This window comes from Trematomus bernacchii, unplaced genomic scaffold (assembly GCF_902827165.1).
Source record: "Trematomus bernacchii unplaced genomic scaffold, fTreBer1.1, whole genome shotgun sequence".
Classification (NCBI taxonomy): domain Eukaryota; kingdom Metazoa; phylum Chordata; class Actinopteri; order Perciformes; family Nototheniidae; genus Trematomus; species Trematomus bernacchii.
This window is the reverse complement of record NW_022988050.1, coordinates 7,812,163-7,838,743: the sequence shown is the minus strand read 5'-3', so window position 1 is coordinate 7,838,743 and position 26,581 is coordinate 7,812,163. Positions and strand designations below refer to the sequence as shown.

The following is a 26,581-nucleotide window of genomic DNA, read 5'->3' as shown; positions in this document are numbered from 1 at the left end:
AGCGTAGAGACATTCTCTTGGCAGGCACCGTCTTTGCCTCATCCTGCAAAACTGGGTGATCCCTTCTCGAGCTATTGTGCTGGTGTAAGCAATGCAAACCCCTCTTTGGGCGTTTTGATGGTGACTTTAGCTGAACAACCTACCCAGCAGGACACTCTGTGGCTGGTGTTTTAATATGTGATGAAACAGCATCTGGACTGTAATTGACGCTTCAACCTTTCACTCACATCTCATCTCCTGTCCTCCCTGACTTTATTCAGATCCAGGGTAGGAAGATAACTATTCCTCTGCTGTAAGCTGCTTTTTGTTGCTTTGTCTCTTGGACTCGTCAGTAGAGATATTTAAGGATTTTCCACTGTACCTCTTTTCATCATTTATAAGAAGGATTTGAAAGATGTGTCTACTGCAGACTTGTTTTAATTGTGTTAATCTCCAGCGTATGCACACGAAACTGAAGGAAATTTAGATTAATCCACTCCCACCTACCCTATCAGTAAACTAAGAGGGCTTCAGTTTGACATTTGCAGGGGCCAATTGGTGAGACGCGAAGCTTATCAGGCTACTCCAGAGTGCGCGTGCATGTTTGTCTGTCCATGTGTGTGGATGTTGGGGGTCAATGTTCAGGTCAGCGTGCGTGTGTGTCCCTGCATGTGTCTTTAGTTTCAACAAGACAGGAGAATTCTAGGCTTGGAAAGGCTACCTCCCTTGAAATGTTTGAAGTGACGGTAATAAGCCCTTGGTGTTGTTATCTTTAGCCTCCCTATTTACCTCACCAGGGGTGATCCAAATTAGACAATGGATGCTTTAATTGTCAAGCTGAATTGCCCTTCTTGCTCAAGTACACTTCCTCCCATCAAATGCAAAGCCACCTGCCCACACTTGCATGCACACATGGTTTTAATTGCAAGGCGGGCACATCAAATGTTTTCTTAGGTTTAACAATCTCCTCTTGGGGGAACAAATAGTCACATGTGTCCTCCTAATTCAGGGGTTTGAATACTTTTGGCGTGGTACAAACAGCAGGCAAGCTCTGGGGAACCCAAAAGAAAAAAAACATCCAAGCTAGCATGTGAGGATTTCAGTGCTTCGCTAACATACAATGAAAATGCTAACATGCTAATGTTTAGCAGGCTAAAGGTTTAGATATTATTTGAGTTTGATTCACAAGGTTTATTAGTTTAGATCAAGTTTTGATTAGAACTTAACACAAAGTAAAGCTGGGGCTGATAGGAATGTAGTTGTGTAGGTATTTTGTAGGACATTTTTCACCTGACGATATCATGGGAAACCACAAAGGATTAGATATGAATTGGTATCGATTGTCTGCGGACCATGAATCTGTGTATGATGTTTTTTCTGCGAATCTATCTTGTAGATGTTAAGATATTTCAAGAGATTCGGGTAAAGTGTGAACTGCTTGCGTGCTAGAGGCATTATAATGAATTCAAGTGTTGCATTAGCAGGCCGATAGCCCCGATCACCCTGTATCACATTGATTACTAAAAATAAACTGTAAGTGTTATGTTTACTAGCTGAAATCATGCTTCAGGGGACAATCTGAATTACAGCATACTTCTAGCACCTCTATGACATCTTGACTGACACTTCAATGAGCAAAGATTGTCAAAGTTATTATGCTTTGAATTTAAACTTGCATGTCAGACAGTAGCATACTCATGCATCATTAAATAAGCTAAGTTAACAGATGCAGCATTCCTTTTTTATACAACATCACATCAACAACCTTGTCATGCCTGCATAAAGAGGTCTCCTTTAATATGGAAACCTTGGAAAGTAGGCCCTTAAAATCTCCTTGAATACAATAAACAGCATGACAACTATAGTAACAGGATGGAATTGATCATAAATCTTAAAGCTTGTATTGTCAAACAAACAATGCTCTCATCTGTTCCTGCTGCTCTCTGATCAGTTGTCTCAGCATTAGGGCAGAATTGTTAGCAAAGCCATGAATAACATAGGAAAAGAATATGGGTAATTTGACCCATGTTGTGCCTTAGAAGTGTAGTGATACAAATACAAATTAGAATTGGTGTTGATCAAAAACAGGTTAATTGAGGAATACCTGGAATCCTGGAAGTAATTTATTGCAAAGATATTTACAATTTAAACTAATTCGGGTCACTTTTGACGCATGTTGGTTGTATGTTGTGTAACAAAGGGTTACCATGACAGCTGGGATGTTCACTCTTTTGACAGAGCACCAGTGGACAGTGAAGACTATGGAAGAGAAGATGTGATGGCTTTGTGTGGAAAGCTGCTGAAGCCAGCCGGTGACTCCTCTCATCAGTCTCTCCAGGCAGCACCCAGCTATTCTTCCATCTTGCAGATGAAAATACTTTGATATGTGAGTAATAACTAACTTGTGTCTAACATAATATTGAATGTGTGTATTTCCCCTAGGTTTACTGCTGATATCTTTTTTAAATCCTCTGGAGCAGAGAGAGGAGCTGTGGATTATTGTTATTGATTAAGGCATCAGTGTTTCTTAGGGTCAAAAACACTAAACTCACAACTTAAAATGAAAGCGTTTAGTTTATTTAATAAAAGAGCTCATGTTCAATGTGTCCAGAACCCTGAGGCGGGAAGTTAGTGGCCGACCCCTCCCACTCTGGACACAAACTGTTCACCCCCCTCCCCTCTGGCAGGAGGCTGCGCTCCATCAGGACCAAAACCTCTCTCCATCAGGACCAGAACCTCTCTCCATCAGGACCAGAACCTCTCTCCATCAGGACCAAAACCTCTCGCCACCTCAACAAGGCCCGCCCCCCCCCACTGACACTTTACCTCAGCCACAACGCAGACTATGCATTACATAATGGAGATCACAGGATGGTAAATAATGCAATGTTTAAATATTGCTTACTGCACATATTTTATATTCTATAATTGATTGCATTCTATTTCGATGTAAATTACTGCTTTATTTTATTGCTATCTTACTATATTTGTATTAGTGTTCTTAATATAGTTTGCTATCTGTGTACTTTTTTTTATTTTTGTTTTTTATTTGTATGTATGCACCACGACACCTAGTCAAATTCCTCGTACGTGTGAACCTACCTGGCAATAAACCTGTTTCTGATTCTGATCTTTTTGTCGTCTAGGTTGCACTGCCACGTCTACAGTAGCGCAGAATGGACAGAGGAAACGGGGGGTTACGTATTGTAACCCTAGTTATATAAACACAGGCTCCGCCCTCTACTGGACTCTATGGGTACTACTCTCTATCATGCTGTGCGTGCTTTCACCTACTGAATTTACGTAAACGTAGCCGGCCAATCGGGGCGAGCCTACCTGAATGCGCGCGCAGGCCCACAGTATATAAGGCGGCTACAGCCGCCGCCCCACTATCCTATACACTCTTCAGCGAGCGGACTAGGAAAGACAGGGCCTCCAGGTAGAGGGCTCCGCCTGTGTTTATATAACTAGGGTTACAATACGTAACCCCCCGTTATATCTCACACAGGCTCCGCCCTCTACTGGACTCTATGGGTACAGTGGGCGGAGCCCCGATGTATAAACGCCCTGTCGTCCAACAACATCGACCCACCACACCGTCCCTGACCGGCTTTTGGCTAACATCCACTGCATCCCCACTTCCTCCCATCCGGTTGTAACCGTGGAGAAGTCGGGGCCGCAACTTGGATAAGGCACACTCACACACGCTTACCTCGTGTAGATTGTGCATGGAAAAAACTGTGCGGAGACTCCGTCTGGAGCCTACCGCGCACCATGTTCCCCAGGTCCCTCAGGAGCACGGGAAAACCACATCCCCCACACTCACACACGCTCCGTGTAGAGTGGGCATGGACAATAGTGAGGAAGGCTCACAGGCTGCCCATAGGCAGGCGGGGAGAGTCCTCCAGCGCTGTATGGGGCTGATTGCGCACCATGTCTCCCGAGTCCCTCAGGACCATGGGAAAAACACAAGTGCTTTATGTCCAGGGGGGGGGGTCAGATACCTGCTGACCCACAGCCACCCCCCTCTCACCAGTCATGAGTTGCCTCGGCAAGCACCGACGACGAGAAGGAGCCAGACATGTCCAGGAGATAACATTTTATGAAGGGGCCTGGCGTAGACCAAGACGCCGCCGTGCATATATCTTCTACACTCACGCCGCTGAATAAGGCTGTTGACACAGCCACAGCCCGTGTAGAATGTGCACGGACCCCAGTGGGGAGGGCTCTCCCCGCCCGTCCATAGGCATGTGTAATGCACCTGCATAGCCATCCTGTTAGGCGCTTCTTTGAGAGGGCTTTTCCAGCCACACCATCCCCAAAGCACACAAACAGTTGTTCAGTGCGCCTAATGGCAGCCGTGCGCTCTACATAGCATGCTAGCGCACGCACTGGGCAGAGGAGGTGCAATTTAGCCTCCCTGGCCCCAAAATGGGGTGGAAGATTAAAGCCACCTAACTGAATAGCCCTTGATCTGAATGAACTTCTGATACTCTTAGGAGTAAAGGAGTGGTTCGGCCTGAGTGTCGCCCCGCTACGGTCACCCCGGATCAAAAGACAACTTGGGTGTACCGACAGAGCGGTCAGCTTGGACACTCTTTTAGCCGAAGTCAAGGCAAGTAGCAATGCTGTCTTCCATGACAGTGCTTTCAGGGAGGAGAGCTCCAGAGGCTCAAATGGTTCTGTGACCAGAGCCTCGAGCACCAACGGCAGGTCCCACTGCGGGGCGGAGGCGTGCACTACTGGGCGCTGCCTCCTGACCCCCTGCAAAAACCGCGCCATAAGCGGCTGACTGAAGGCTGACCTGCCTCCAAATCCCTCATGGCAGGACGAAATGGCTGCTGCATACACCTTAATTGTGGAATGAGCCAGCCCCCTGTCCACCAGTATCTGTAAGTAGGTAAGAATAGAGCCCAGCGTGCATGACAGAGGCTCTAGACTCCTTCCTTCACACCATCGCCGGAATCCCGCCCACTTTGGCCTGTAACAAGCTGTGGTGGATTCTGCTCTTGCTGCTTGGATAGTCTGAATAATGTTATCAGACAGCCCCACCTGTCTCAGCCTGTCCCTCTCAGGAGCCAAGCCTGGAGAGGTTGGCCCAGAGTGGGTAACGCCCCTATTGCACCTGCTTCCTGAGACAGCGCTCCCCAGACCTGAGGAATCGCCCAGGGCTGGCCCACCATCATCTGTGTTACCCCCGCGTTACCACGGCGCCAGGCGGCGATCTGGGGCCACCAGGATGATTGACAGCTGTTCCCGCCTCACCCTCTCCAGGAGGGGGGGGATAAGGTGCAGCGGTGGAAAGGCGTAAAGCAGCTTTCTTGGCCATGGCTCGTGTGCAAATGTGTCGACCCCCAAGGGCGGGTTGTCCCACCGAGCCAGGGAGAACCACAGGGCACAGTGGCTGTTGCGCCGAACAGGTCCACCTCTGTTCTACCGAACTGAGTCCAGACCTGCTTCACCACCTCCGGGTGAAGCCTCCACTCGTCTGGCAGGGGTCCGCCTCTTGACATGAGGTCGGCCCCCCTGTTCTCCCGTCCCGGGATGTGCAGGGCCCTTAGAGACAACACAATCTGTGAAACCCACAGCCACAGGTTCTCTGCTGCGGTCAACCAGGCTATTGAGCGGACTCCGCCCTGCCTGTTGATGTACGCCACTGTGGTGCGGTTGCCGCTCCTTACTAGCACATGTTTGCCCTGTATTAAGGGTTTGCCGTGCTGTAGGACCAACATCACTGCTTGCAGCTCCAGGAGGTTGCTATGCCGCCAGAGGCCAGCAACCACCCACAGCTCTCTCTAGACACGTCCCCCCCATCCTGTCACTTTCTTTTTCTTTGAAGCGTCTGTGAAGACTGTGATATAGGAGGTTACCTGCCCCAGTGGAGCTCCCCTCCGCAGATTCTCTGGGGACCCCCAGAATCGGAGGTTGCTCTCTACTGAGGGGGGGGATGGCCACCAGACGTCGTTTGTGTCTTAAGATCTAAACGAAGGCCGGTAAACCACATCTGCATGCGACGTGCATGCAGCAGTCCGAGTGGCACTACGGAGTGAGAAGCCGTCATGAGACCCAAAGTCTACATGATGATCAAAGCTGTCACCGTCGCCCCCTGACGCAGCCTGCAGACTGCCCGCAGCAGGGATGCCTGTCTGCTTTCTGTCAGGGTGACACGTAGTCTGCCTGCATCGAGCATCACCCCCAGATATTCTACCTGCTGGTTTGGTATGGGGGAGCTCTTCTTCCAATTGACCGCAACTTCTTTTTCAACCCAACTTGGTTAGGTGTAGGATCAATTGGGCTGTGTGGAGTATTGCCCATTCCCTGGACCTGGCCATAACTATGAGGTCGTCCCTCATGCCATGGTCCCGCAGCGGTTGCAGCGTCGTGGCTGAACGTGCGTGGGGATAGGGAGTAGCCGAACAGCATCTGTTGTACTCGTAGGCTACCCCCTGGAAGGCAAAACGCAAATACTTTCTGTGCTCTTGGAGCAATTTCGCCATGAAAGTAAGCGTTCTTCAGGTCGATGGTTGTGAACCAATCGCCTGGCTGCACCAGTCTCAGTAACTGTTTCATAGTTAACATATGGAACTTCTTGCATGCAATGTGCTGGTTCAGGCATTGAAGATCCAGAATGGGCCTGAATTCTCCTGTCTTCTTGGGAACCAGGAAGTACAGGGAATAATGCCCCTTCTCTCTGACTTGAGAGTGCACATGCTGAGAGGAAACCTCCTCCTGGGATGACAGATGTGCCTCTCTCCTGCCTCTGAACGGAGGAGGGATGCTGCAAAACTGGAGTGAATAACCCAGTCTCAGTGTCCTGTCCATGCGCTCTGTTAATACACCACTGATTTTCCATTCCCCATAACATTGTGTTAGGGGATGTGCAATCAGCTGCAGAGCCGCAGCTATGAAGCTGTGGTACTCTCTGGTGGCCCACTCCGCCGTCAAACCCTCCATAAAAGGAAGTTTGACCCATGGGGGGCTGACACAGAAAGGGCCGTTTTTCTATAATGTAGTTTCCACTCAGAGAAAAAAACGGACGATTTTTAACTGAGGTCCCTGAACGCACCATGGCATGCTCCCGTGAGAGCGCGCGCTCCACCATAATGCTGTTTTCTCTTAGAGAGAAATAAGCATTAATCGGAGCTTCTTCTGTCCATGAACGCACCGCGGCCCACTCTCGGGGGGGGGGCCGCGCGTCGTCATAATGCCGTCTCTTGAAACGGACATTATGGGGAAATGTGGAAAATGTGGAATGTGGAGAGAGATGACTCTTACTCTGGGATAAATGCAATCGTTTTTACTGAATGCATTTTACACACACATATCACTCTAGAACTAGAGTTACACTACGTAACCCACTGTTCTTCTGCGGAGGTCCCTGAACGCACCGCGGCCACTCTCACGGGGGGGGGCCGCGCGTCATCATAATGCCGTCTCCTTGAAACGGACATTATGGGGAAATGTGGAATGTGGAGAGAGATGACTCTTACTCTGGGATAAATGCAATCGTTTTTACTGAATGCATTTTACACACACATATCACTTTAGAACTAGAGTTACACTACGTAACGCACTGTTCTTCTGCGGAGGTCCCTGAAGGCACCGCGGCCACTCTCACGGGGGCCACGCCTCATAATGGGTGTCCAATTAACATCGTATGAAAACGGCCTTGCCGATCTCAACGAGACATTATGGGAAAATGTGGAATTGTGGAGAGATATGACTTACTCTGGGATAAATGCAATCGTTTTTACTAAATGCATTTTTCACACACACATCACTCTAGAACTAGGGTTACTATATACGTAACCCACCGTTCTTGCAACAGGGCCTCTTTTCGACTTTGGAGCCACAGCTAAGAAGCTGTAGTATTCTCTGGTGGCCTACTCCGCTGCCAAACCTTCCATAAAAGGGAGTTTTGGCATGGGGGCTGACACAGAAAAAGGGGCCGATTTTCTACTGAGGTTCTTGAACGCACCGCGGCAGCTCCCGTGGGGCCGCGGCTCTGCCAAATGCCATCTCTTTGAAACGGACATTATGGTGAAAAGTGGAAATGTGGAGAGAGATGACTCTTACTCTGGGATAAATGCAATCGTTTTCACTGAATGCATTTCTCACACACACATCACTCTCTTGAACCCGCACAGTGCTTTGACAGCACTACGGTTTATTCCACTCACGTGCACGCGCCCACCTGCTGGCTCCTATACTGGAGTTTACAGAGGGGGCGGGGAGTGTGCCACGTGACCAAGGAGATCGATCCAAAGAGCCCTTCCGTAAACACGGGGGCTCCCAGGAGATCAACACGGTCCTTTTTGAAAAGTGTCATGCGGCGTGATCCCTCACCGGGATACCACACGGCAGACAACGGCGGCGGCCACGATCAAGCTACAAATAATCGCGTTGATCTGGCGAGGTGGGGGCATCTCCAGCAATGAGCGAGATGCCCAACACACCCGTGTTTATCTGCAGTCGCCCTGTCACGCGGTAGCGTGGCAGAGCTCTTTTCAGCTCCCTGCACGTCAACCCATTCAAAATTGATGGAGGCGTTGGCGTACGTTGACACGTCAGTTCTCCGCTCAGTGAGCTTAGTTATCTGTTCTTTGGCACAAATCACACCTCATAGCCTGCTGCCCGCTGGGAGCAGCTGCGCTCCGCCGCCATGGTCATCACCTAGGGCGGTGGACCTCCATGGACCGAACCCGGAAGTGCCTGACAACGGCAAACGGAGCCATCCGCCCCGCTGGAATGGCGAACGTGAATGGCACCGCCTCGGCCATATCCTGGTCCCCCAAACACTCTACAGAGGGGGTGGAGATCGGTGCCCGCGATCAAACCAAGGCAGGTGGGGCATGGCCGAGATTCCAGTAATGGTGAGTCCATTTTTCGTTTCTTCTAATCTTCGTACTGTAGCCGCCTTATATACTGTGGCCCTGCGCGCGCATTCAGGTAGGCTCGCCCCGATTGGCCGGCTACGTTTACGTAAATTCAGTAGGTGAAAGCACGCACAGCATGATAGAGAGTAGTACCCATAGAGTCCAGTAGAGGGCGGAGCCTGTGTTTATATAACTAGGGTTACAATACGTAACCCCCCGTTTCCTCTGTCCATTCTGCGCTACTGTAGACGTGGCAGTGCAACCTAGACGACAAAAAGATCAGAATCAGAAACAGGTTTATTGCCAGGTAGGTTCACACGTACGAGGAATTTGACTAGGTGTCGTGGTGCATACATACAAATAAAAAACAAAAATAAAAAAAAGTACACAGATAGCAAACTATATTAAGAACACTAATACAAATATAGTAAGATAGCAATAAAATAAAGCAGTAATTTACATCGAAATAGAATGCAATCAATTATAGAATATAAAATATGTGCAGTAAGCAATATTTAAACATTGCATTATTTACCATCCTGTGATGGTAAATAATGCCAGGCCAATGATGGTCTACGCCAGGCCCCTTCATAAAATGTTATCTCCTGGACATGTCTGGCTCCTTCTCGTCGTCGGTGCTTGCCGAGGCAACTCATGACTGGTGAGAGGGGGGTGGCTGTGGGTCAGCAGGTATCTGACCCCCCCCCCTGGACATAAAGCACTTGTGTTTTTCCCATGGTCCTGAGGGACTCGGGAGACATGGTGCGCAATCAGCCCCATACAGCGCTGGAGGACTCTCCCCGCCTGCCTATGGGCAGCCTGTGAGCCTTCCTCACTATTGTCCATGCCCACTCTACACGGAGCGTGTGTGAGTGTGGGGGATGTGGTTTTCCCGTGCTCCTGAGGGACCTGGGGAACATGGTGCGCGGTAGGCTCCAGACGGAGTCTCCGCACAGTTTTTTCCATGCACAATCTACACGAGGTAAGCGTGTGTGAGTGTGCCTTATCCAAGTTGCGGCCCCGACTTCTCCACGGTTACAACCGGATGGGAGGAAGTGGGGATGCAGTGGATGTTAGCCAAAAGCCGGTCAGGGACGGTGTGGTGGGTCGATGTTGTTGGACGACAGGGCGTTTATACATCGGGGCTCCGCCCACTGTACCCATAGAGTCCAGTAGAGGGCGGAGCCTGTGTGAGATATAACGGGGGGTTACGTATTGTAACCCTAGTTATATAAACACAGGCGGAGCCCTCTACCTGGAGGCCCTGTCTTTCCTAGTCCGCTCGCTGAAGAGTGTATAGGATAGTGGGGCGGCGGCTGTAGCCGCCTTATATACTGTGGGCCTGCGCGCGCATTCAGGTAGGCTCGCCCCGATTGGCCGGCTACGTTTACGTAAATTCAGTAGGTGAAAGCACGCACAGCATGATAGAGAGTAGTACCCATAGAGTCCAGTAGAGGGCGGAGCCTGTGTGAGATATAACATGATTGGGCCTCAAGTTTTTTGCAGCCAATATAAATTATCCTACAAACTTGGGATAGGAGGGTGAGTGAACAAGTTAGGTTCTGTATTTATTTTAGTGTTTGATCATACAAATCTAATAAAAAAAAATGTAAAAAACTGTTTTTCTCATCAGAACTTTATTTAAGGTATTTGAATGTAACATTTTAAGACAATGGATTTTGAAAAGAGAGGAAAGTGTTTTCCTGTAAAATCTTTAAGGACAATTCCTGTATATTAATTGCTTTTGCACTTTATTTCAGTTAAAGTATTTTTACTTTAATTTTATGGTTTTTGTTTGGCAGCCTGCTGCCAGTCATTTAACCGTTTTTTTTTACGGGTTTTTTGCCCGTAGAAGTATTAGTGCTGTACTTTTATTAAAGGTTATTAACTGTAAAAAGAGCAGATAAACCTGTAAAATAACAGTGTTTCACTGCTGAACTTTAAGTTCTGTCACTTTATTGAAGGTGTTTGACCATAATAATTTAGGATAAAAAATGTACATGCTTAACTCTAAATTATGTCCGTAATAAATAAGGGAAGATACCTGTAAAATAACAGTGTTTCTCTGTCAAGGAAATTAATAATATTTACTGTGAATTTACGGTATTTTCAAATGATTGTAATTAGGGTATTTCACTGTAATTTGACGGTAAGTTTTTGGAATCACAGCTGCCAGACTTTTTACCGTTTTTTTACAGTTTGTTTTTTTACAATGCAGAGTGGAGATAACCACCCATGATAAGCTCGTTCAGTGCATTGTTTGTTTAGTTTTACTGCCATTCGGTCATACTGCTAATGCTCAAGATCTGATTTATCCTAGCCCCATTAGACCAGATTCAATTATTTTGATTTACTACAATTTGGTTCTGTTCTGTAATAATGCAGACTATTCGCTCTAATCGCTCCTATCGCATCGCTCTAAATGCTGGAGTTTCACCGCGGCTGCCAGCTGTGTTTACTCGCGTCATTCAAACAAGACGCGCTGGCTCGGGAGCTACAACTACAACAAATGAACATATTTTACCGTGATTAAATTGTAATACACGTTTCTAAATGATGCCGAAGTAACAACATACTGATACCGGTTAGTAACAACCATGAATTAATGCTTTGACAAGTCTGCAGACAAGACGGCAGGCGAAAAACCTTTTAAAATGCTTGTTTTCTGAATGAAGATCGGGTCAACCAGGCTAAGCTAACGTTGTATATGCTCATTCCACACTCATAACAACGGCCTACAGACATAAATAAGCAGCGACTGTATTCACCATGACACAGACAGTCTGTGGTTTGTACTTGTTTAACTTTTGTCCAGTTTCTGAACGGATATGAGGAGCTGTGAGCTCTGTGTGCTAACTGCTAACAGCTAACGGCTGATGTTGTGTGGTTGAACGTCAGTGACGGCGGCTGAGATCCTCACCGCTGATTGGCTTCCGCGAGAACGCGTCATGTGAATTTGACGCTCGAGTTGAAAAAATTGAACTCTCGCGTTTAACGCGGCACCGTTCAATCGCCTCAATCGTGTGATTCGCGCCGCGTCCACCGCTTCATGCACGCCGTCGGAGCGAATTCGCGTCTGTCCACGTCTCTGCATTGACTTTACATGTAATCGCGCCGCCCCCAAACGTCGCATCGCGTCCGGTGTGAACACAGCATAACGGCTGGTCATCCAACGCGATGAATTCAGCTATCTTGGCTGTTATTTTTTTGGCCTTTTCACTGTTCTGGGGTAGTTTCTCTTTCCTTTTAAAAGTCTCTGAAAGTGTCGGTTGTTTCAGTGCCGTTACCTGAGTGGCCGCTGTGTACTCGTCGTGTTGTTGTTGGTGGTGTTTGTATTAGATTGGTTATGTTGAACGTAGCTCTGTTCTTTCCACCACGCGGAACCTCCGCCTTGCAAACATTGCATCTGGCTGTTACACTGCCTTCGCTTTCAATTTTATAATACTTCCAAACTCCTGACATTTTCTCTGTCCCGACTCCCGAGTCACCAGCTGAACGTAGCCTCTTGTTAGCTTACTGCTGCTATTAGACACTGTGCCCACTCTGTTGCCAGATTTGAGAGAAATAAGCAACCAGGTCTATGAAAACAAGCCCAAAAGAAGCAACACATACATGATGTTGTGTAATTTTAACCCAAAACTAAGGCCTCAGGATGACTTTAAGACGTGAACATGGTCATTTTTGTTTTGTAACATTAAATAAAATGTATAAAAATATTTTATAAAAAAAAAAAAAAAAAAAAAAAAACTCCGATCCCCGATTTTTTTCTCCCGATCCCCGATCACGTGAAAATCACGTGATCGGCTCCGATCCCCGATCACGTGATCGGATCGGGACATCCCTAAATGTAAGGTTTCCCAAACAGAAAGTATTTACGATCAGACAAGAACTGCTATAGAGAAATCATAGATTTAGAGTAGAACCCTGGCCATGATCTATGTTTTGTCACAATTAACCTACAATAAACAACTACGAACACTAAACAAAGGTAATTCACATGTTGGTTTATAAATTGTTTCCCAATTTTACATCAATATTTTGGTGTTTTAGTGCTGACCCACCAGTGTCAACCGTTTTCCTGTATTCAAGTCCAACTTTTTGGACCAGACGGGCCTACGTGAGGGAACACAACACTGAGCGTTAATGTTGCATGGCACTGCAACATTAACGCTCAGTGTTGTGTTCCCTCACGTTTGGGAAAATTGGGAAACAATTTATAAACCAACATGTGAATTACCTTTGTTTTGTGTTGGTTTGGTGTGTATGGGCCTTTAAACAAAGCATTTAAGAATTGGCTGATTAAACAAAACATGGCATTAAAGTTACCTAAAAACGTGTTTGACCTGTAGTAGTGCTATGGAGCTGTTTTTCTACGAAAGGACCCCGGTTTGTTGGACATAGGCACATTCAAGGGACAGGGCATACACTTCTGCCAATGGTTTCAAACTTCTCCAATGATCTAAAGGTGGGACTTATACAGCAATTTCCCAACAAAGGCAGCAAAGACTGAAAGCTAACCACGCAGGGCTCAAATACTACCAATAAATCAGCATGCATTCATCACATAGAGCTCAGTGACTCACACAATGTATCTGCTTAGTAACATTGCATGTAAACATAACTTTATTTAAAAGAAAGCTCACTAGGTCACCTTTAAATTGTGGTCAAATTATGTTATTGTGAAGTGACTTAACTTGTGTGGCAGGCATGATGAATACACCCACTGGAGAGTAGAGGTCACACATACATGTACTTAATCATCTCCTTGACTAAAAGTAGATCTGCATGTATGCACCCATGCACATCACCCCTTGTCCTTGCACCCTTGGGAGAACATGACAACATACATCCTCCACTTTCTACCCCATCATCATGCTTGATCTGGGGACTGTCCAGTGTGTCAGTGACTCAATACCAACGGCCCTGTTTCCTCATGGTCCTGACTGAGCGGGGGCTAACGCAGAGGGACAGGCTGAGTCATGCGGCTGGGGACGCTCCGCTGGCGTGCTGCCTGTCTCTTCACCTCACCGCGGTCTCGTGGATGCAGTCTGACAACGGGCTACGGAGGCGCTGCGAGTGCCTCTTTCTTCAGCATGACACAAGATGCCAGAGTTCAAGAACACTAAAGTCGTTACAGTTGCTCAGGCCTGTTTATTCTACCCGTTGGTGTCGAGCTGCATTTGTGACCTGTTGGGCTAAGAGAGAGTGGGCACACCAGGGCCTTGTGGGGTTTTCAGCGTTGCTCTTTTTGTCAAACTGAAATCAAAACACTTAGGTGGTTCTCATCAGAAAATAATTCCCAAATCCCCACACTCAATATAGAATATATTCACTTGACAAATCCACCCTCAGCAACACACAGAGAACTGCACCAAGGTTGGGTCAGGGACCTTCTCGGTGACCTTCAAAAACAATTATTCGTGGCTGATATTTTGTCCTAATTTCATTTTTAGGGTGCAGATCTGGGTAAAATAAAGAACATGCTATTTGGATCGTTCTGATTTTATATTTCTGTTTAAATATAGTACAATTTCAATAAAATAATAACTTAGAATATGTAATTTAAAATACAAAATTAATAATAATCGAAAGTTTTGTATCAACGACATTAATTCCATTCTGGTTCTTTCCAAATCTCTTGCGGGTAAACAGCAATCTGCGACAAAGGAAATCTAATTTGCCGCAGGTCAGGTTGGCTTGCCCTTCTATATATGCAGCACGTCGTGGTGTCTTTATCACCCAGAGTATTTTTACTTTTGATTGTGTTGCTGAAAATACTTACTTAAAGGTCCCATGTCATGCTTTTCCGGTTATTACCCATCCCCTTGTGTGTTATGTAGCTTTTTATGCATGTAAACGGTCTGCAAAGTCACAAACCCTCAAAGTAGCGAGTAAAACTCTAACACAGAAAAGACGTGTCTATGCTACCCCAGAACGCCTCGTTGGAGATTTTCTTTTTCCATTTTTTTCTTCTGGGAACCAATGTGACGTAACGACAATCCAAATGGACCAATTGGTCCAAATAGACCAATCCGCGGAGCTCCTCACACACATACACTCAGCCAGCCTTATTTTTCTCAGCTGCAGCTCAGCGGATTTCTCAGCCTGGACTCAGCCTGAGACAGCGGGACACGGCGAGTGGGTCTGTGTGTGTTCTTCGGCCGAGCTCCGGCCATGCTATACAGAGATGCTGTATGAGAAACCAATGTGAGTTTGGAAAATTGCACAATATAAATCTATTCTAGTATACCTCAACAATGGAATTATGATCAGTAGAAATGGCCATGACATGGGACCTTTAAGTAGTGCTATTCCTTTAACTTGAATCAGGACATTGAAATGTAGCTGACTGGTTTTCAGCTATCATTACTTGTGTTATTTACACCTCTGCTTTTCTTGGCTACTGTGACATGTCAAGATTCTGTGAGAATGCCCCAGAGGAAATGTTAACGGTAACAGCTGTTGTAGACTGCGTGAGGTGAATAAAGTGGTATATTTTTGGTGTATAGCTCTATATAATCTATTAAAGGCCCTGTTCTCCCTCTCCTGGAACAAAGTTTATGGACCAATACAAATCATAAAGGTGTCCCATCCTAAAAATGCTACAAAACATTCAGGAGATAATGACTGATGATTTAAAGTGGACCTATCATGCTATATTTGAATAATATAGTGTAGGACCAAACCTATATAAGGCATATTTATACTTTTGAGCCATGCCTCATTTTGCTCAATTTGACATTGTTTAGCTCTGTTTGTGTAAGGGCAGATAAGGGCAGAACAGCACCATCTACAGGCCTGGCATATGTACTACAGCGTCTCCAGCGCTTTCGAACGGCAATGGCTGTGGCTGTCTCCTCCTGATTGGTGGAGTTGGCCCAATAGCCGTAGTGACACCGTCCTGACATCAGGACAGTGTTCAAATCTGGATCAGTTTTTATCAGATCCGTCGCAGCCCCTTTTTTAGAGATTTGGGTATGGAGGAAAATAGAGAGGGTTGTGTTTTCTGACACTTGGTGAGTTCCCTGGAACACCGGGGACACATATTCATGTATAAAAGACGTACAAAAGTGCATTTTGCATGATAGGTCCCCTTTAAATAAGTAAAAAACAAACAGCTTTTGGAAGGGTTCCAAATCAGATGTGTCACCTATTTATTTCTCCTAGACACAAACTGCAGTAGATACCATCCTGCAAACACATAGTGTCAGGGAATAATTCTGTATACATGGTTGTACCTTTTGCCCTCTGACGCAGATGCCCAGCCTTGGGCAGCCGCTATCTCCCTTAAGGAGGGGCTGCCCAAGCATTTTGTTGTTGTTACCAGTTTATGACCGTGCAACTTCGGTCAGAGATAGTTATTGTTGTGGGGCACCTGGAACAAATCCTTCTCGGGGTGTAGATGACCCCGAGTCATAAGCGACAACACAATTGTGATTCAGTGTCCTCAGCTGTTTAGTCTATCTATTGAAGAATGTTGATTATTACACTCTGAACTAGTTAAAACCTGGAACTACAGGAGGGTTCTTCAGAATTGATGTGGCATCTCAACCGTGTGGTCAACTCGTGGCCCGTGACATGTCTTGTCATCGTGTCTCTCTTGAGTCCTGACTCCAATTGCTTCAGAAGTTTCCCCCACACATAGATATTAAGATATGTCTTGAACTGCAAATGTTTACAAATTAATTGAAAACACTCAAAAAAAACGAATTGCTTTTAACAATCCCTAATGAATACCGAAAACCTATTACCCTCTAGGCAGGCATTCTTTCAATTGTGTTAAAAAAAAAAATGAACCCCTTGAGTCAACAATTCAGACTCAAGCTGACATATGCAAGAGTTAAACATTGCATAAGTAAGGGATAATGTGCAGAGACGCGGTCATTATGGGGACGCGAAGCGGAGGGATCTAGATCTGCATGAAGGTGTAATAACATGGAATAAAACATGTTTAATGTCCGGAGTTGAGTTTTGTGCAAAGCTATTTATTTGGTTTTCCTTTGCTCACGCTGCTTTACCTTCCCTGACGGCAGTGTAGGCGGGGGGAATGATGAAAAACCACTCAGACAGGAGATTCAAAATGTGGACACACTGTGGTGCCGCAGGCCAACTCTCTGAAAATGATGGTGAGATTATAGAAGTCTTTACCCCCTGCCATCAGGAAATGATTTGCCCTGCTCCAGGAGAAGACCTACCACACACAATGAAGCGTTAGGTTGTGCCTGTATCCATGCACTTTTACAAAGTGTAACAAGGCAACTTCAGACTTTCACCTTTTAGCTTGACACCCTCAGAATTAAAAGCAATTTATATTCAGACTGAGATTTCGACACCCTTTTTCAGCCTGGAGCCTTCACACTTGCTGGTGCAGATATAGACTTCCTTACACGCTCTGCATCTGGCCTCTGTCTGCATCTGAGAAAGAGAAGAACATTTAGAAATCTCTGCTGAACAGATGACTGCCCAGTAAACCATGTTACTTTCAGACAGAGGCAGGAGTAGATTTAAAAAAACAAAACAAAGGAACCTAAGAATAGACAATCATGTTCATCATGGCTCTCCCTGAATTTGTCATGCCAGTTTTATTGTGTGCATTATGTTGCCAATTGTTTGCATGTGTGCAAAATATTACATTATCTTTGTTATTTTGTGTATTGGGCTACAAAATGTGTAGCCATGCATGCCCCCCCGCCCACCTCAGCCCCAGTCACTTTGCATTATTTCTGCTGTGGCTTGATGAAAACAAATATGAGACCAGTAGGAGCTTTAGACCAAGCCAAGTGAGCCACCCAGGCTCCTGGGACTTCATTGCCAAGATGATGTCACCATGTCCGCCTGTAGGCCTGAATTTTCATGCCGAAGCTCTAATGTGGTCAAGAACAAGGACATCACAACTCACCGTTAACGGGAGTTCATTATTTTCCTCTCCTTAGGAACTCTCACTAACACATTACCTGAAGGATGTTATTATATCAATGTGTTTCGCAAAGAATATTGGGTTGTCGATAGGATTTATATCTGTTGTCATAGGATGCTACCGAATATGGTAATCTGATGGAATAACACAATTAGCATTCTAATAGGGTAACTTCTCATATGTAAACATTTGTTAGTCATACAGAAAATATTTAATTAATTTGACTGTTGGTTGGACAAACCAAACATTTGTAGATATCTACTTTGGCTTCAGGAGATTCCAACAGACATTTGTCACTTTTTAAAAGAAACAATGATAACAATCAATTTCTAGTTTCTTCAGTTACAGTTTTTCTCAGTTTATTCCTAAAAAGTCCTCATTCTGTGAAAAAAGGTTGTATAATGTCTCCTGTTTCTCTGAGGTGAGCCTTCTACAGTCTGAGAATAACCCTGATGATGTCATAGTGACGTAATCCGCGTTTCCCTGGATTTTGCGTAAGACCTAACATTTTACAGAAATCCTTAGTTGCAATTACGTTTTTTAAAGATTTGGGCATTGAGACTCAACAGCAGTTGTGTAAAGGATATTCAAAGGCTCAACATGTGTTAAGTTATTGTTTTTTTCCAAATTAGTTGTAATATCATAAAAACCTCCTCAAACTAATATGTATTAAAATCTGATTTAAGAGGCCAAAAAGAACCTCCCCCATCCTTAAAGGAATTAGAAATGAATCTCTTAGTGTCAAATTGCAGAATTATTCAGTAAATATTGAACAGTATTATATGTTCAGGACAAATGGCATCTAGCACTAAAATAAAAAAATGATACAAAATAAATAATGAAAAGACCATCTGACAGTTGTTATTTTTTAAAACAGTAGCGCTTTTATAATTCATTCAAACAGCTGCTACAAATGTTGTGTTTTAGTGACAAGTGAGTGCGCACAGAAAATAAAATCACAGACTTAGTATTTACAGAGAGCCGCTTCAAGTGTAAGAAAATACAGTGTTACAGTATATATTTATAAAGTCTGTTAATTCTGTTCCCATTACAAATGGATTGTCAAATACATCCCGTCACATCTTAATTATACATATCATCAACATATTACATATTATGTAAATATCAGGTCATTCATGTTGGGTATTTTAGTCCATCCAATAATTTCGCACATTTATCATTGGGGACTGGGCTGGCATTTGTGCTAAAAATCGAGGTCTCAAACTGCAAATAAACAGTTTTAAGAATGTGCAGCTGTTCATAATGTATACTATCAACCAAAATGTCTTATTTGGATATCATCATAGGGTATGAAATGCAATCAAATAAAATCTCATATACTAGATCGAGTCATTTGCCTGATATTGCTGATGTTAGTTATGTGTTGCATACGGCACCAAATACAAAAAAACTCTAGCTAGTTTTAGGCCCCAAACTGGGATCACTGTTGAGGCCCTTAACATTTAAAATAAACGTTTCTGCATTGGGCAGCAACTCTAAGGTATCACCTTCATGTTTGTAATGTATCTGAGTGAAACCGAAATAAATTGCACATTCAAACCCTTCCCACTAAACCACATTTGTCAGTGCATGTTGTGTCAATAATGTAAGTCGGTGTTAGGAGCAAACAGAGCATGTCACACCACTGAACTGTAGTGGTGGGTGCTGGGAAACTAATCTCACAGTAAATTGAATCGGGACCCCCCGGTGTGCCATCGCCTGTTTCTACTCACTCCCCCACTTATTGCTCCCCGCGTCTGTCCTCTGTTAGGACATAAGTATCTTGGTTACATACAGCAGAATCCCTCCCAGACTAGTAGTGGCAGCGATAGCGATGACCCTCACTAAGAGGAAGTCCATGGAGTCCTCCAGCCGTGTGTGCAGTCGCAGGACCTGCCTGTGGGTGTCCTCTCGGCTGCCGGAGTTCTCCACAACGTGATTGGCCAGGCCGCGCTTTTCATTGAGCGGCATCTGTGCGGCCACGCGCTGCTCCGCATGCTCCTGTGTCAGGCCGTCCCTCTGCATCAGGCGCAGCAGCTGAGTGGCAGGGTCACTGAGAGGGAACAGACAATGGAGGTTATTTATGGAGCAGCCAGGGTGCCTTGTTAAAAAAAATCCAGAGGCAATGAGTCATGCTAATAAATGTCATACAGAGGGGAAGAGAGAGGTAACCAAAAACTCACAAAACTGGGCTTAATGGCCAGTTTCTGTCAAAAACAAACATCAACATATTTTAAGATTTTGATGAGAGAAACCTGTAAATAATGAGTCATCTAAAATAATGGGGAAGTTAGCAGTGGGCTTACCAGTAGACTACTACAGTGTGGTTGAGAAACTTAGTGAGACGTCTTGTTTCGAACAGAAGGGGCACATCCAGCACGACGTAGCGGTATCCTGTGGAAACAAAAGAGGAATAATTTTTAAAAAGTGCCTCAACACATTTACACTATAACATTATGAAATACAAGTAGCAAAGTTCTTAACTTTTTAACAACATACACAGTGGCTGGATCCACCATCACGTTTAACCTCGTAAAGAATATTGGTAATATTCTAAAATGTTGGCATTATTTGGCGTGTAGTGAGCAATTCATACAGCTTTGTGACAATCGGCGCTCCACATCAAAACAGCCATAGCTCCCTTTCAGTAGATTGTAACTCAGACACACTCAGCCTCACCTCTGAGAAAGTACAACAGGATCTCTTTGAGCATTGCTTTATGGATCTCCGGGTGGGTGATGGAGTTCAGCAGCTTCCTCTTCTCCTCGTCGGCGAAGATGAGCTGACCGAGCTTCTGCCGGTCGATCTCGCCATTCTCGAGGAGGATCTCCGGTCCAAAGTGGTAAACGATGCGGGAATAGGCCGGAGTGTGCTGCTCCACAACTTGTATCAAGAAAAGAAAATCTTAATTAAAGGTCCCCTATTATACTGTTTTTCATCAATACATTATAGGTCTCAGATATATACAAACATGTCTCTGAAGTGTTTGGCTCCAAATACCAAACAGATAATTGTAGCATCCCATAATCCCCTCTGTTTCAGCCCTGTTTCAAAAGTGCTGATTCTCTGTCTTTTACATTAGATGAAAATAAGGAGCCACTCCCCACGCCCCTCTGAGAGATATTTGGTTAAAAAGAACACAATGGTGCTCTAGGAGGAGATTCTGGTGATAAGGTGGGGGGTGTTACCTTGGTTGGTTATTGGCTAATGGTTACACAAGCCAAGAAATCGTTATGACATCATATATAAATGGATCAAGACAAAAAGTGAGCAAATCTTTTTTCCTGAAACTTTCAGAATCTCTTTACACAGAGGGGACACATGTTTATGTATAAAAGACATGAAAAAGTTGCATGATAGGTGACCTTTAACAGTGTCAAAAATAAGAACATAAGAATAAGAACATATACCGTTTTACACTAACTAAGAAAAGTAGTACACACAAAAAAATACACACAGAAAAAGATACACAGAGGGGAAAAGGGGGATTAGAAAATATTGTAATCAATTTAATAACAATCACCAGAGTGCAATTCAATCTTTACTTCTATTATTTTCTACATGCAGCTGGGACATTTCCCCTAGTTCTGTGACCTTTTATCTTCACCAGATAACTACTACATCATCCCTGCAGTCAACAGAGACCGCCGTCATGATTCATGCACTCTCTCCAAGCGTTTGTCTTAATGAACCTCCTACAGGCTCAACCACTTCATGTCCATTTCAGTATAATAATAAACGTTATGAGTCAGTGATGTGGGTGAATCCATATTACCACATGTGAGTTCATTTGAGTTATCCTGGATGACAGTGTTGACTAGTTATTCTAACTCTTGACTTGAAATCTTAATATTTGCAGGAGAGATTTCCACTTACCTTTCCTTGCTACAACATCAGCATCAATAATGGGACACCCGAGCTCCCGCAGCATCGTAGACACTGCGCTTTTCCCTGAGGAAATACCTCCCGTCAGTCCCACCAGGAACATCTTGAGGGAAGACAAAGGCAGTTTAACCAGGGAGTAATGTCACTAAAGTAATACAAGGGTTACTGTAGCTGTATGGTGACTCTGAGAAGGTGATTCAAATGTATACAAAAAGCAATCTTATCATAAAAAAAACTTGTAGATTGGAAATGTCAATTGTTTTTAAGTATAAAATCATGGCTAAAAGAGGAACAGCATTGTTCTCAAACCCAATACCACAATGTATTGGGCATATTTGTGGATGGGTTTTCTCTTCTTTTTGATCCATTTAAACAACCGAGTATTGTTAAGTTTTACAAATAACTGTCAGCATGTTAGTATTTTAACTTTCATGTAAAGTCCATACCAAATAAAAAAATAGTTTTTGTAAATCAGGGCAATGCAAAAAAAACAAAACATTACAATTAACTTTTCACTACAAGTGGAAATATACAAAAGGAAATAAAAGCTGACAAGGTGTATATATTATGTGTTTGTCCACATACAGTAGAGCCAATATAAAGGGTAATTCAATCTAAATCTAAGAAAGATGATAGAGACATATACAGATGTTTCGAATACATTTCTGGAAATATCCAGGTGTTACTTGCTATTTATAATGCTGCTATGAGGACAACACGCCCCCTGCTGTGGAGAGGCTGAGCTGCACTCAGTTTGTGCACAAATTAGATAACAAGCAAACTAAAGTTAGACAGACAGCTTTAAAGTTATTCTTGACTCAACACCAAAATAAACCCAGACCAGACTCTACAGCTCCTTTATTATGCAACCAATTTATTTGAGAGAATGACCGGTTAACACAGTTATTAAAGTTATGTTGTTAGTTAACCACCAAACCCTTGTTGTATATTCACCTTGTAAACGTGTGCTTCTCCTTAATTCGGCTGAATGTACTTTGGGATGTCCTGCAGAGTGTAGTAAACAACCAGGATTGCTAACAAGCTAACGTTAGCACAAGTCTTTATCAGGTGAGAGCGACTACAAATCTGCAATACCACAAACCAGCAGCCATCTCCACTCCGCCCTTTCAGATATGCAGTCAGAAAACAATGGCGAGCACAGTTGTGTCGCTAGATATTGCTGTCTGTAACTCTGACTTGCACTCAGCTGATTGCTAACGACCTAGCTTCTTAGCTTGACAAGCGCCACCTCGAAAGTCTTCCGACTTTACCGACGTACGTTGGTTCCGCGTAGTTAATTGCAAATTCACATTTACAACTTGAGGTCGGAGCACTGCGTTCAATAACACATTTGAAAACAAATATCAGCGATAACCAATTTCTCCAAAACGTGTTTATTTCAAAGCAAAAGATTTGCATGAATGAAAATGTAATAACACAGTTTTTAAGAAATGAAAAAGGAAAAAAAAAACACATTTTGTTTTCGAATTAAAATGTATATACAATGCTTGCAGAAACAACAATTACAAATTATATATTGGCAAATTGATTCTCCTGTGAGAATATATTAATCTTCTGCTTTTTCATCTGTACTTTGTTTTGGTGATGACATCTCTGATGAAACAGGCAGACTAGGGGAACTGTGGGAATGTTTGGACTTTTTCCCTCTGTGCACCGTTTCACCTCCATTCTCCCCTTCCTCCCGCTCCAGCCTGCCTCTTTTGACAAAATGGTTTATCCTGGACTCCAGGCTCTCGCAGCACGGACGCTCGAGCAGGGGCCGGTAGTTTCTCTGCTTGCTGCCTTCTACTAGACAGCAGGCATTGGAGGACACTCCACCTGTAAATAGAGACGAGTGAAACAATTTAAACAAATATTTGAATGTGTATATACACTATACTGTGTCTAAGCAAAGTATTCTATCAAGCAAACTTTATTTGTAAAGCACCTTTTGTACCGTTTAGTGCAGTTCAAAGTGTTAATAATTATTCTCACTGTGGAGTCTAATATCCTTTTTATACTCCTGCCAATTAACTTATTGAATCAAGCATTTCCTTTTTTACTACACTTTTATTTGTAATTTGTATTACCTTTGTGGTAAGTTTTACCTTTTTTATCCTGTGTATCATACTTATTACTGTTGCTGCTGTGACATACAATTTTCCCTACAGGGATCAATAAAGGTTTAACTTATCTTAAATAATAAAACTAAAATATGTTATTGGTACACAGACAAATATTTCAACAAAAGAGTAACAGTATATGTTTTTCTGTATGTAAACGTCTATTGTTAATGTGTGAATATTGGCCTGGAGTGACATTCGATTCCTAAATTATTATCCCAGTCTGGCCCTGCAGAGGTGTATTTTGACATAATAAAAATGTTGAGGTGTGTTCATCTCTTTGAACATCTCACCTGCGGCCTCCAAACCCTGGATCATCCCGTGCAGGACTTGGCTCCGGACTGTGCTCTGGGTCCAGTGCTGCTGAAGCTCAGACAGGACGTGGCTCACCTCTTCAATGTCCTGTTCCCAGGCCAGACCTTGAAAGTGGCAGTCGTGCAGCACCAGCGGGTAGTCTACTGCCATACTAGAGGCAAATGACAAAATAAACATTCACACAGATGCAAATGTAGTTTTACCATATTGTTTTTTATTATGGATTTGTACACACCTGTATTGTGGCTTCCTGGGGTTACTCTGAACATCCATGAGCTTATCAATTAGCTCCGGGTCTTCCAGTTTCTGCCCTATCAGGAGAAGGAGTGCCATCATGCATCGTACCTGCATGAAACACAACATGGAGTTCACCCAGACTGCAAATGTCACAAATCATCAATATATATATCAATATGACGGCTTGAAATTAAACATTTTAAGGAAACAAAATCACTGATCAGTGTGTCTTCATACCTGATGGTACAGGAAGGCCAATCCTTTTATTTCAAATATGAATACATCATATGGGCCAGTGCTGGAGATGTCCTGAGGCTGCACAGGCTTTACTGATGCAGACAAGATAGTCCGCTCAAATTGAAGGATTCCATTTCCCACGTCCATTTTGCAAAGGTTGCGAAAGTCATGAGTTCCCTCGTATCTGTCGGGGGACAGATCAACAAACCATCAAATCAGAACTGTGACATTGAGGGGTAACATCAGCATTCATCATTTTGTGTCTTCACCCACCTTTTTGCAGCCTCTGCCATCAGTGTCACATCCAAGGATCCGCGGGGGAAGTAGTACCGGTACGTGCGAGACTTACAGTCAAAGCGAGCGCTGAAGCCCTCTGCAGCTGGAGACCAGTCCAAGATCCTAATGTCCTGAGGCAGGACTCTGTTCAGCATCTTCACATAGGGAACCTCACTGCCAGTAGCTTTGTTCTTGATGCCAACATCAACATGTTCAGGAACTGAGATGCCCAGTCCTCCACAAAACTGTGTGGAGCGCAAATCGATTGTTATGACCTGTGGAGGAAAAAAACAGTTGAAGTCTAAATCTAATATTAAACCTTTTCCTACCTTACCTGTAGTGCTATTAATAAAGCTAGAATATTTTAATGTGTGTTTATGAGTATATCAGACAATGATATGTCAGCCTTCTCTCAAATATTGTACCACTATATGTCATGGCACGTGGGTTGAGGTGCTTAGGGGGCCAAAAATAATAGTGAAAAACACTATTATCTTGAGAAACAGAATCATGATTCCTAGAGACACTGCTGTTTAATTCAAATGTATTTCTTTGGTACTTTGAGCAGTAACTCTAGATAGCACTACAAAGAAGAGGGAAAATGTCTCTTACGTTTATGCAGCTATAATATTGTTGTCATCATATTTTGGCCACAGAACTAGAGCACCATTCAGATTAATGGCATATTTTCTCACCATATTGTTACATTATTCCAATTTAGATGATGAGTACTTCGAGAACTCACTTGGGAAAAGGCACTGACTCCTTTATCAGTGCGACCACACCGGTGGTAGTTGGAGCTCTGTCTGTCCTGGATCAGCCGTGTCTTCAGCAAAGCTTCAAAGAGTCTGGCCTCCACGGTGTTGTCAGTGTTATCCTGAACTGCAAACCCTTGGTAGGACCATCCCAGGTAAGCCAGCCGCAGAGCCACATGTCGCCGAGGGTGTGCAGAGAAGTCGAAAGGACGGTCTTTGGCTACTTTCTTACCCTTTTTACAGCTGCTGGTATTAACATCAGGTTTGGAGTCAGTGTTTTCTTGAGTGGATGGATTGGACATCAGCTCTGAATCCTCTCCAGCTTCGCTTCTCTCCTTCAGCTCGGACCTGAGCTTCCCCCATTCTTCCTCCAGCTCCTTTATTCTCCTGGTTAAAGCCTTGGACATGCTGCTCAGCAATATAGTCGAGAAGAGAGACTATTGAGAAGGGTAACTAATAATTGTACAATTATCTCAATCACGATCATCTCATATACTTACTAAGCAACTTGTTTTATTATAAATATGTTAACCTGTGTAAATCCAGTTAAGCAGTAGCCTATAGTTCGTGGTTGGGCTATTTTACAGTTTTATGTTAACACAATATTCATCCAGACAGCTAATTTAGCTTAAATCCAAACGTCTGTTAGCTTAGCTTGTGTGGTATGTTACATAGCATATATTAAGACTGGTAGTGGGAATACATTATATTACAATAAAACTATTTATTTACCTTTGATTGTGGTTTCAATGTTGTTGTTAAATTAGATTTTTCCTCTCTGCGTGCTGCTGGCGCACACGTTACTTTTCGAGCTGATAGCGGTGACGGATTGATTTTGAGAGCGGACGCATTTCCTGTTGTGGGTTTCTGGGAAATGTAGTGTACTTCTAAATTGCCTCTGCCTAGTGCAAAGCGATTAGATCCTTTGATTGAGAACATTGCTTTTCCTAAATTATTTCTAATTATGTTTCTATATATTTG

General features: G+C 44.0%; 2 protein-coding genes across 5 annotated transcripts; both read right to left on the bottom strand.

Annotated features, from left to right (window-relative positions):
• Positions 1-18,624: 18,624 nt before the first annotated feature.
• On the bottom strand, positions 18,625-22,964 carry dcakd (dephospho-CoA kinase domain containing). The gene is made up of 5 exons (XM_034119054.1): positions 22,612-22,964; positions 21,649-21,760; positions 20,452-20,655; positions 20,079-20,166; positions 18,625-19,825 (listed from the first exon to the last, which is right to left on the bottom strand). The coding sequence occupies exons 2-5, from the start codon at positions 21,758-21,760 to the stop codon at positions 19,540-19,542; spliced, it is 690 nt and encodes a 229-aa protein (XP_033974945.1). The 5' UTR covers positions 22,612-22,964; the 3' UTR covers positions 18,625-19,539.
• Positions 22,965-23,035: 71 nt separating this feature from the next.
• pus3 (pseudouridylate synthase 3) lies at positions 23,036-26,445 on the bottom strand. Of its 4 annotated transcripts, none has more exons than XM_034119048.1 (7): positions 26,333-26,445; positions 25,591-26,008; positions 24,843-25,120; positions 24,570-24,753; positions 24,331-24,440; positions 24,074-24,246; positions 23,225-23,496 (listed from the first exon to the last, which is right to left on the bottom strand). In XM_034119048.1, the coding sequence occupies exons 2-7, from the start codon at positions 26,005-26,007 to the stop codon at positions 23,225-23,227; spliced, it is 1,434 nt and encodes a 477-aa protein (XP_033974939.1). In that variant the 5' UTR covers position 26,008; positions 26,333-26,445. The 4 variants fall into 4 exon arrangements, with proteins under 4 accessions (XP_033974942.1, XP_033974939.1, XP_033974940.1 ...); XM_034119049.1 differs by having other exon boundaries at positions 25,591-26,037; positions 26,333-26,439; XM_034119050.1 differs by having other exon boundaries at positions 25,591-26,053; positions 26,333-26,426.
• Positions 26,446-26,581: the final 136 nt, after the last annotated feature.